Source organism: Harpia harpyja, chromosome 9 (genome assembly GCF_026419915.1).
Source record: "Harpia harpyja isolate bHarHar1 chromosome 9, bHarHar1 primary haplotype, whole genome shotgun sequence".
Lineage (NCBI taxonomy): Eukaryota > Metazoa > Chordata > Aves > Accipitriformes > Accipitridae > Harpia > Harpia harpyja.
The window spans coordinates 22,965,599-22,976,626 of NC_068948.1; the positions used below are offsets into that span (position 1 = coordinate 22,965,599).

An 11,028-nucleotide genomic window follows, 5' to 3' on the forward strand; every position below is an offset into this window, starting at 1 on the left:
TGGAACATTGGTGGCCTGAACAGGTTTTTGAAAGACTCCAAACCACGTCAGCTTTCCCACAGCCATCTGGCTGTCAAGGAGCTGCATGATGCGGTGTGAGTTCTTAGCAAGGCTGCTTTAAGGTTTGGGGCCTTTTAGGTGAAATCAAGAGCTGGCAGAGGTGATGGTTGTGATGATTAGGATTGCTCACCCATGGCTTTGGAGGCCACGGCAGGACAAGGTTAGCAGTAGAGACTGCAAACTCCTGCAGAGTGGTGGGAAGAGTTTCAGCCCAGGGAGACCTTTTCAATGCTTCAAACTCTGAGCTAGCAACACGAGACCACCTTGGATGCAGTGAGCTGAAGAGACTTGTACCAAGAAGGATGTGAAATGAGAATTTTTGGCAAGTTCTGAGGCAGGAGGGAAAGAAGTTGCCCCACACCCCATGCTGGAGATGCTCTCTCTGAATGAGAGGAGAGGCAAGGGCCACCACTGCTGCCCACCATGGGATGCAACGCTGGAAGGTGATGGAAAAGGCCTGGCACACTGGGAAGGACATCAGCAGAGGGAGAAGAGCACATGTAAGGACTGCCTGCCTTGGGGAAGGCAGACGGGTTGTTGGTTTTGAGGTAAAAAGCCATAAAAGCCTGATGAGGTGGTAATTTCTCAGGCAGGAATCCACTGCTGGCTGTTGGGTGCCTTCACCCCTGTGAGACACAGCCTGTAGTGCTGCAGCTCCTGCTGCTGAAGGACTTTACAGGTGACAAGTGCAGTTTAATGTTGCATTAGCCAGCGCAGTCAAGAGGCGGGCAAGTGCAGCAGCCCATCTCCCTGGGGACTCCTACAAGCTCACGAGGTGCTGGGCTGAGCTGGCGTCTGCCAAACAGCCCGTGGTGGCTGGACCCTCAGATGGAGGACATCTTCTCCCAGGCGGGGAAAAAGCAACTTACCATTGTCAGACAAGTCCAGGTCACTGATGGAGCTGGCGTCAGGGATGAGATCCTGGATGACTTGGGCCCCCGCTGATCTCAGCTTGGAAGAAACAACAAGACATCAGTACAAGGGGAGGCGCCGAGCCCTGCAAATGAGATCCTGCCGTCGGGAAGGTCACCCCAGCCCCACAGCAGACAGGGGACAGACTTTCCCACACAGAGAGCAAGCCCCCTCAACCACTGCAATGGGACCCCCTGGCTGCACTGACGGCACCCATGGGTGCTGGCCCCTTACCTCACAGTTGCTAAGATCCAGGTGCAGGTCACTGATGTGACTGTTGTCTGCCAGCCCTTGCAGCAATGCTCTGGAAAAGTCACCAAAGCCACCCATTGGTGTGAGCAACAGGGGCACCAGCACCCGCCATGGGGTCCAACCCCACAACGGTCCAGGCAGTGGGAGCAGGGTGCTGGAGAAGACATCCTTCCCAGAGCTCTGCCTCTCACAGCCCCATCCATCCTCACCACCCCTCTCAATATACAAAGCCCCGAGCAAGGTCCCCCCCTGGACCATGCTCACCCCAAATCCATTCCCCGCGGTGGACTTACAGCCCCATCTCACCTTACAGCATCTGCTGGCAGCTTGGTACCGGCCAGGGAGATGTGCCTGAGGGCACAGGCCTGGCTGAAAAACTCCTTGATGTCAGGGGAGATGGTTTTCACCCTCCTGAAAAGGACAGGTACAACATGGCATCATCTGCCACCCAGCACCGGCCACCCCCCTGGGTACCGCACTTCCTTCCCCGTCATCCCAGGGGCTTACTTGTGGGAGTACACATTTTTGGAGAGATCCAGATGGACGAGGCTGGCATGGCATCCATGGACCAGGGCTCCAAAGAGCTGCCAGGGTGGGGAGGTGAGCCATGTCGAGGAGGTGCTGTGGCCCCTCGCACAGCCCAGGGATGGATGGGTGATGGTATGGGACGAGCTATGGGGGGTGCTAAGGGGGTCTGCCCCGTGCTGGGGCTCCCTTCTTCCTCCTGCTGAACCCCGAGTCTCCCAGCCCACCCGCAGCAGTGGGCACAGAGTGGGACATCGCTGGGCTGGTTGCCCACTGCCCCACGCACACCCTGTCTCCGCAGCCCCGTGCCAGCCGCGATGGGGTGGCAGCACTCCCCAGCAGCGTGCCACAGTTTTGGGAGGGGGGCTGAGGGCAGGGGCTCCCTCTCAGGACCCCCTGTGCGAGTACTCACAGCATCCAAAGGGCAGTCCGTGCTGGCCAGGCTGAGGTGGGAGAGCGAGTGGCACTGGCGGAGGAGACTCCGCAGGTTCTGCAGGCAGAGAGGGCTCACAGGCTTTGCCCAGGACCCTGACCCCCCCACCCAGCACCCTCCAGCCCAGAAATCCCAGCTCCTGCCTGCCTCCTCCCTTCTGCTGATCACAGGGATGAATTCTGCCCAGAGGGGCTCAGCCCCATGCCATTTACTCCTGGGATACATCCTTGCTCCAGGTGGTGTCTCCCACCCTCCTGCAAGGAGATGCAGTGGGATGTCCCCAGTGCATCCCCCAGCTGCTCCCAGGTAGGCAGGGAGGTGTCGGAGCTGTGAATTCCCCATCCCTAGGGTGCTGCAAGGCAGGGCGCAGATCCCAGGAGACTGAAGCCATCCAAACCACGCTGGGGACAGAGTCAGATGGGTGTCACCCATCGCAGCCCAGGCACTCACACTGATGTCGTCCCCAGCCAGGCTGCCAGGGTTTCCAGAGAGGTCCAAGTGCCGCAGGGAGGATCCGATGGCTTTGTTATCTGCCAGGGCCTTGCATAATATGCTCATCCCTGCTTGAGGAGAGGGGGAGAGATGGATGCCCATGGATCCCCTGCACCAGGGAGAGCCACGGAGCAGAGGAAGGGGCACTTTCCTACAGCTGGGGCAGCAGGATATTGCATCCTTCAAGATGCCCTTTCCAGGGTGTCCCTGCAGCCCCTCCAGCCATCCCTTTGGTGCCAGCTTGGCCCCGAGCGCTGCCGTGCGCAGCCTCCCAATGGCACCCGGGCAGTACCTTTGGCAGTGAGCATCGTCCTGGCCAAGCTGAGGTTCTGCAGCCCCTTGGGGCTCTTCTCCACATGCCGGCTGAAGGCGACAATCCCTGATCAAAGACCAGAGGGCCCTGAGCAGCTGTGCCAGCGCAGGTGGGTGTCTGTCCCACCCTGAGCTACAGTCCCTAGGGCAGGAGGCAGCTGCCAGTGGGATTTGGAGTTGAATATTGGTTTTCATGGGTGTAAACTCATCCCAGCCCAAAAGTTGGGTACCTCTGTCTTCCAGCTGGTTGCCAGCAAGGTTGATGGTGTGCAGAACAGAGTCAGGATGGTTGCTGAGTGCCTGGGCCATCCTCTGCGCAAAGTCACTATGGGGAGAAGGGTCACACATCTGAGCAAGGTACGGCCACCTCCGGGAGAGACAGCCACCAACCCCGTAGCCTTACAGGGACGTGCCACCAGCTCCTGCCCGCATGGCAGAGCTCACTCCATCTGAGGAGCCAGCAGGAGAAAGCAGAGCATCTCCAAGGGTAGGTGATGTTCACTGGCCTCCAGGCTCAGGGAGTCTCTGCTCTCAGTGAGCTTCATGCTGTTGAGGGGATGGGGCACCAACACCCCTCTGGCACAAGGGTCCATGGACCACCCTGCTCCATGCACATGAGGGGAGAACCACTGGGCTGCTAAGACCCTGCTCATCGCCGTGCCAGGGCCATGCAACGCCTTTGCTTACGCTTTCAACCCGCTGTTTTCCAGCACCAGCTCCTCCAACATCACCGATTTGCTGAGCATGTAGAGCAGCTGCTCTGAAATCTCCTGGTTCTGGCAGGGGAGAAGAAAGCCTTTCTGGAAAGCCGGCCACCTCTGGCATGCCCAGAGCCGCAGTGCCAGCACTCACCAGCCTGAAGTCCTTGCAGGAGAGCTTGGTGAACCACAGGTTGAAGGACAAGGCGGCGATGCTCAGTGCCACGTCTCTGCAGGGTGGCAAGGACGAGGGAGTCAGGGGCCAGGCTGAGCCAAACCTGGTCCCAAATGGGTGACCCAACACACCCAATCCTGGGATGCGCCAAGACACTGAGCCCCAGGGTGCCCCAACACAGTGTTCAAGGGAGCAGGACAGTGGTCCATGAATTTAAAGCAACCCACAAACGCAGCTCAGCTTCCCCACATTATTCCCTCAAGGAAAATAAAATTAATCAAAATATTTGCATGCTTCTGTCAAAACCTCTGGTTTTTTCCTTTTTAACTCTGAGCTCTCATGTAAAGAACAGCACAGGTTTTGCTCAAGTGGAAACAAGTTTCTTTTTGATTTCTCGGTCCAAAGAGATTGCTAAAACTGTCTCCTTTTTGGCCAACTGAACACAGATCCTCTGTTCCCCAAAATGCTCAGCCCAGAACTTTGACTCACTACGCCCCAGCCCAGCGGCCGCTTTCCCCCAGACCTCAGCCCTTGCTCCGTCTTTCTTGGGATGGAGACGTGGCTGAGCCCCACGGGGACAACTTGGGGCACAGACTGAGCTCATGGCCCCACTATAAGGTTATAACAGATATTTGGGGTGCTGGTAGGGAGCAGTGCCAAGTTTCAGGGAGGCGAGCAGCACCGGCTGCTTTGCATAGGGAAACACCTGACAGCCACGAGCTGCAAGAAGCCGCTGTGACGTTTGGTTTCCACCTCCGTAAGCAGCTTGCAGGCTTATTTAAGTGTTAAAAATGAACATGGGAGGCTGCCCGGCCTCTAAGGGCCATCGCCCCATGGGATGCGGCTCATTGTGTTTGGTGTGGGGGAGCATCAGCCTGCAGATGTGGTGTCCTTGGAGCGTGGAAAGCAAAAAAAGCTTCTAACGCAAGTGAAGCAGTGTGTTGGGCCACTCCTGATGGGGAGGATGAGGGTGAATGCTGGTGTGGCACAGGGCACCGTAGGCAGCACGGCTGGGGGACTCACCGGCTCTCCAGATGGCTGAAATCCAGCAGGTTGAACTCCCGGCAGTCCTGGCTGTGGTAGATGTTGTCCACGTCCTGCCCAGATGGATGAACACACGGATCACGCTCAGCACGTGGTCCTGGGGAGGGCTCAGGTGCCAGTACTGCTGGAGGGAGCTGAGCCCTCGGGGACCCTTCTTGCCTAAACCCTGAGCCTAAAACCTCCCCCTGGCGCTGTGGCTGGCAGGGCACGTGTCCCAGATTGGTGGAATGGCTTGGCGGGTCTTGGACCACTTCTGCAGGGAATGGCCAGAAGAAGGCAACACACCCCCAGGCTGGTGGGAATGAGGGTGTGGGGAGAGGTGGGCTGGAGTCAGTGTCCCAGAGGAAGAGGGGGACAGCCAGTCCTGCTGTGGCTGGGTCCCAGCGGGGTTCCCCTCTACTAGGGACACCCAGCAAGGTCCCAGATTTCCAGGGGCTCTTCTTATGTGACGTTCTGGGAAACAACCTGGTCCAAGGCATCTCAACCCCACCTGCACTTTGATTCCACCCCACCAAGGAGCAGGGGGCACTCAAGCTAGGCAAAACTGCAGTTTCCAGCTCTGGGATGTCCCTGGGATGTCCCTGGGATATCCCTGGGATACTCCCAGCCCCAGCAGCCCTGTGAGCATCCTGCTTCCCTGCCTGTCAAGTCACACACTGCGACTGCCTCTTCTCCATGGGACAGACCAGCTTACCCACTGGATTTCCTCACGGAAGGCAAAGCCATTGTAATCACATAAAGCAGCGTAGGTCTCTGAAAACCCCCCTGCAAAGAGAAGGCAGTCTTGGTGGCAGACCTTCCCAGAAGAACACAGAGGAGACCTTTGGAGAGAGGAGGAAGCAGGAGAAGGATGGCGGGGGCTCAAAAGGGATGGTGAGGGCTCTCCCTTCCTTCCTCAAAGGGGCCAAGGCGTTCTGCGTGGTCTAGTGCCAGCCCAAAAGTGATTGCGCAACTCAGAGGGCTGTGGCTTGCTTTGCTTGATCTATGTAGACACTAGGCAAGGTGCATTGCTATGATGATAACAGAGGTATCCTACCCCAAACCAGGCTACAGGAAAAGCTCCTGGCTCTGCAGCGATGCTGTATGAGGTGGGTAGAAGCATCCACAGCCGCATGTCCTCATGTGTGGACACTGAGCATCCTTGTCCCACAGCTGTCCTGCTCCTTTCTGGGGAACTACATTCCATGCTCCTGCCCCATGGGCTGGTGGAGAGCAGACCCCACGAGCAGGGCTTCTTCTGACCTAAGCCACCATGGGTGCCCTGCCAGCAGAGCGGGGGGCTGTCAGCAGAGCTAGTGTTGATGGATGCTGGGCTGTGATGGTCCCCAGGCTGCTCCAACCCTCCTGGTCCTGCCTGGGGGAGGTGTGTGGGGGGGGAAAAAGGCTTACCGCAGGGCCCAGGGCTGCTCTGCAGCATTTCCTCCAGCGAGTCTGTGATCTGCCGGATCCTCTCGTACAGGTTGGGGGGGGAGTTCTTGAGCAGTGTCCTGGGGAAAGACCAGAGGGGTGTGTGGCTGTGGGCCGAGAGAAGAGCATCCCCACCACTTTATGTTTAGCTATAACCCTTGTATGTAGGGTGGCCAGAAATATTCTTCCGGATGCAACTGGGGAGAAGGGTCTGGCCTCCATCAGTGTTGCTTTCCCCTGTTAAAAGGTACTGTTGTGAACCCATCCCATATTTGGGGCTTTTCTGAGCAAAGAGGTTGCTCTGATACCTATACAACTACCCCTGAGGAGCAGAAGACCCTTACCCAGGGGATGAATCTGGAAAGACCTTCTTAAGTGACATGGTGACATGGATGACAACTTGCTCCAAATCATCAAAGGACATGAACCGGAAGGCGTAAGATGCTGCATCCGTTTCTATGACAACCTGCGGGGTCCAAAGGATGGGAGACGCCTGAGTGAGATGGCAGCACACAGCGTCCCCAAGCCCCCAGACACAACGGTGACAGCCATCAGCTCCTTGCTGCAAACACCCAGCTGCTGCTTATAAACCCAGCCAGAGCACTGTGAACACAGGGAAGGCTGCGAGCACCAGGAATTGAGGATAAAATACATTAACGAGATCGTAATGTGCCAGAATAAGGCATAAACCTCCCCAAAATTCAAGCTAAGCTAATGCAAAAGCAGCCCAAAAGCAGTGGGGGTGAGAATAGCCTTGACTCTGCCTGCAGCAGCCGCAGCTGGAGGACGGAGGTTTTCTCCCTGAATTTATCTAATCAGGTTTTGAGGCTTTTTTAGCTTTCGGTTCCTACCAGAAAAAAAATCCCATGGCAACACGCTCCCTGATTTAATTACACACTGATTGAGGCGTGGGAGTGAGATGACAATTATCTGCTTGGCAGCACGCGAGGACGGCGCTTCTGCCGGTGCCCAGGGCTGTGGGAGACAGCAGGGCCCGGCCCTGCCTGCACTCTGCCTGCAGATTAATAACCCCTGGGCTTTCCATATCCCAGTCAGATGTCTCACCACCCCCCACCCTGGGGTTTCAACCCCCAGCACCCCTTGCTCTCTGCCCAGCTCCTCTTTATTTCTGTCCCGGAGCCCAGCCACGCAGCCTGCTGAGCAGCAGAAACCCTGTTTAGAGGCTGGGGCTGTCATCACTGATGATGCTTTAACGAGCAAAAGACAAGACAAGAGGTTTAATGAGGACTGCAGTCCTGTTTCGGCCAACGCATCCAAGCCAGGGTTCCTCTCCTCCACGGTTCCCACCCGCCGCATCTGCCCTACGTGCATGCCTCTAAGAGGATTAACAGGGTTTAAAACACCCTCCTGCTAAATTTGGCTTTGCCTCGGTAAGCCAGCAGCCATTTGTCACCTTGTCCCTGCAGAGTGGGAGGTGCCACGGCCAGGTGCTGTCTGTGGCTGCCGGCAGGGAAGAGGCGCAGGCAGCCACGCTAGCCCCCAGCACCCCTGGGTGCCTCCCTGCACCTCCAGCCCTGAGGGCAATACCCCGGATGAGGCCATAAGAGAATTTCTTTAGAGGTGGCAAAGGGATAAATACCCTGTGGAGCTCTCACAGATCATCACTGGTGACTCTCAATGTGCAACGGGGGGCCAGGACGCCCCCAGACCCCAGGGTTTGCCATGGGGGGAGGTGGGTACAAGGTGGGGTGGGTGCCCGGGCTGGGTTTGCCCCCGGTGTTGGTGCCACTCACCAAGCTGGGCTCTCGCACTGTCACGTCCCTCACCTCCAGGAAGCTGAAGCTGCTGTGAACCTGTGGGTGAGAGAAGCAGGATCAGCCCCAGCACTGATGGAGAAGGGGGACCCAAGGGTAACCCCCAGCTCCCACCCTTCTCCATGCCCTGGGCAGTGACTGGCCATGCCCCCCAGCCTTCACCAGCCCCCTGACCCAAACACCCTCCCCTTCACCCCATCCTCCTCCTCCTGCTCCTGGGGGCTTTCCAGACCCAGTGGCCCAGGTGACCCACAGGTCACCCACCCCGGTGCCCCAGGCAGCTAAGCGATGCCCTCCCAGGAGCCACGGAGCTCTACCACGGCACAGGGTCCCCCAACACTTACCCTCACCGGCAGCATCACCGGCAGCACATAGGCTCGCCAGGCTGTCAGCACCTAGGCAGGGGACATTGGTGTGACGAGGGACTGCAGTGACAGGAGAGCCACCCCCGTCTCCCCCTGCAGCCATGAAACAGCTGCCTGGGGAAAATGGGAAAGTAGGAACCAGGCCAGACTCTGCACATACCAAGATATAGTCATCATACTTGGATTTCACCTGCAGCTGGACGCTCATCACCAGGAGGACCTTCTTTGTCCCCAGGAAGGCGGTGATGCCCTCTGAAAAAACCAATGTCCCCATGAAGCGAGGTGGCTGAAGCCACCCCTGGTCCTCTCCCGCACACCCTGCTGCCCTTGGGGACACCATCCCCTCCATCCCCATCTGAATCAACTCCTCTCCATCCACACCTGATGGTCAGACCCTGGTTGCCCTCTCAGCTAAGCCACGTGCTTCTTCACCAGCTTTGGATCTTGTTTGCTGCTCAGGTGAAAAACCCACCTCCCCATCGGCTTCTGCAGCCCAGGCTGCAGCCTTGACCAAGCACAGGGCTTTGGGGTCACTGGTTTACGCTGCACATGCTGCCTTGCTCACTGGGAGCTGGCATTGAGCAACAATAGGGTCTTGGTTTCCCTTTCTTCCTTCCCACGTTTACTACTGGGGAGCAACTCAGCAGCCAAGTTCTGCTTCCCCACGGTGCAGCCAAGGATGTATTCTGCTTTTGCATTTTTGGGGGAACTCCCCTGGCTATGACCTGCATGGGTGGTCGTGTGTGCCAGTCTCCCTGCATTGGCAAACCAGTCGCTCCCACAGTAGCTGCAGACCAGAGCGAGCATTGCTCCTGCCTGCTGCCTCCTGCCTTGAGCATTGCCTCCCCGCACTGCCCCCCCATCTCTCCTGATTTACACCTCTCGCTCAGAGGAGTGGGACAAGAACCACAACTGCCCATCGCCATGCAAAACAAACCAGGTTTTTGCAACACCACCGCTCACTCTGGCCCTTGCTGAGGCTGCCAAGAGCCCAGCAGATCCAGTGACTTGAGCCACATGTCCCCAGGGACCCATCCTGGTAGAGCCGGGACCTGGGGCTGTGGAGACACGGTGACCCGGCTCCTTCCCACTCCACTGCAAGCCTTGGTGGGGCTGGTGAGGCTGCAGGACCCCGAGACCTCTGCGGCCTTTTGCTTCTTCAATCAAATGAGGAAAGGCTGGGAGCAGCGGTACTTCACGCATCCCCTGCGCTGCTGAGGACCCAGGGCAGGGCTGCAGGCCGTGCTTCCCTGGGGAGCTGCCAGGGACCCCCAGCTGGCTGGGGGACCCCAAGCCCATGGGAGCGAGCAGCACCGGGCTGCACCTGCAAACCGGGTAGCAGGAGCCATGTCCTTGAGGATCCAGCCTGTTCTTTCGGGATGCTTTTGGCCTGAGCAGCATCCACAAGCATGTGAGCTTTGGGGGTGAGAGCAGCCCTCGCGCCCCACGGCCTGCTTGGACCCCCCCTGAATCGCAGCTGCTGCCGACGAGGAACCGAAAAGTGGCTCTGCCGACCCCGGCACGGCAAACCGGGGCCGAGCAGGCCCCGCACTGGTGCTTTCCATGTGGCATTGGTGCCCTGGCAGCGGGCGATGCTTACCTTGCAGGTCAGTAGGGATCCCTCCAGGGGACGCAGCCATGGTTGGGACCAGGGGGTCACCCACCCGGGGATGCGGGCGTCAGGACAGCATCCCTGGGCACCGCGGGAAAGGCACCCTGCTAGGAGGAAGCGCTGAGGTTACCAACCAGCAGCGCCGCCGCCTCGGCACCTCCTCCCCCTCCCGGCACTCGGTGCCTCTTCCTGCCCCGTCAGGCGAGATTTACCGCCTGAGCAAGAGAAGCGAAATGAAAGCGACGGCGCCCGCGGCCCACTGGCCCTGCTGGGAGGAGAGGGCATCCCTGCCCAGCTCTTCTCCTCCCGCCTGGCTTCACCTGGGTGAGCAGGACACCCACTGGTGCCTCCCAGCCAGGAGCAGCAGCATCTCCCCGCGACTCCAGCGTTCAAGGGTTGAGGGTCCGTGACCTCTCCCTGTCCTGCAGCCCCCTGAGGTGGTTCAGGGGGACACATTTCTGCCTGAAGATGGCCGGTGAGCATGAAAAGGGCAGCTCTATCCTTCCCAGCACTGCAAGGTCAGCCCAGCCCCATCACCTTGCACTGGGCATCTGCAAAGGGAGTTAATGGGGATGGGTGCCGGTGTCCACTGTAGGGTGCTTCTCCAGAGGTGGGGTGCTCATGCCCACCGCATCAGGGCTGCTCCAGAGCAGACATGCCGCCCCAGGCATCATGCCAAAATGACAAAACTGCTGCCCCAAAGCAAGGACAGGAGGCAGAGGCCAGGTAGCCTCTTTGGAGCCACCGGAGTGAGCACTCAACCACTCTGCTCCCCAGGGAAGGCTCTGGACCAGACAGACAAAAAGCCAGAAGTGCTCCAGGATGGAGCAGAAAGCTGTTCTGTGCCCCGTGCAGTGCTGCAGGACTTCTCTGGACCCAATATTTCTCAGTGTTGGCTCAGCTGGCCCTACCAGAGACTGAGAAGGTGCTGAGTAAGCCAGCAGAGCTGCTCTCAGCCAGCAGCCT

General features: G+C 58.5%; 1 protein-coding gene across 1 annotated transcript in view; it reads right to left on the reverse strand.

The window, feature by feature from the left end:
- Positions 1 to 10,162, reverse strand: part of CARMIL2 (capping protein regulator and myosin 1 linker 2) — a 25,076-nt gene extending 14,914 nt beyond the window's left edge. The window contains exons 1-18 of the mRNA XM_052797108.1: positions 10,051 to 10,162; positions 8,611 to 8,702; positions 8,430 to 8,480; positions 8,065 to 8,124; positions 6,655 to 6,776; positions 6,293 to 6,390; positions 5,598 to 5,668; positions 4,883 to 4,956; positions 3,839 to 3,914; positions 3,674 to 3,762; positions 3,217 to 3,311; positions 2,967 to 3,053; positions 2,633 to 2,742; positions 2,162 to 2,239; positions 1,732 to 1,808; positions 1,531 to 1,635; positions 1,207 to 1,276; positions 930 to 1,011 (exon numbers count right to left, since the gene is read on the reverse strand). Of these exons, the coding sequence (XP_052653068.1) occupies positions 930 to 1,011; positions 1,207 to 1,276; positions 1,531 to 1,635; positions 1,732 to 1,808; positions 2,162 to 2,239; positions 2,633 to 2,742; positions 2,967 to 3,053; positions 3,217 to 3,311; positions 3,674 to 3,762; positions 3,839 to 3,914; positions 4,883 to 4,956; positions 5,598 to 5,668; positions 6,293 to 6,390; positions 6,655 to 6,776; positions 8,065 to 8,124; positions 8,430 to 8,480; positions 8,611 to 8,702; positions 10,051 to 10,090 (1,477 nt within the window). The 5' untranslated portion in view covers positions 10,091 to 10,162. The remainder of the gene's footprint in view (positions 1 to 929; positions 1,012 to 1,206; positions 1,277 to 1,530; positions 1,636 to 1,731; positions 1,809 to 2,161; positions 2,240 to 2,632; positions 2,743 to 2,966; positions 3,054 to 3,216; positions 3,312 to 3,673; positions 3,763 to 3,838; positions 3,915 to 4,882; positions 4,957 to 5,597; positions 5,669 to 6,292; positions 6,391 to 6,654; positions 6,777 to 8,064; positions 8,125 to 8,429; positions 8,481 to 8,610; positions 8,703 to 10,050) is intronic.
- Between the last annotated feature and the right edge of the window lie 866 nt (positions 10,163 to 11,028).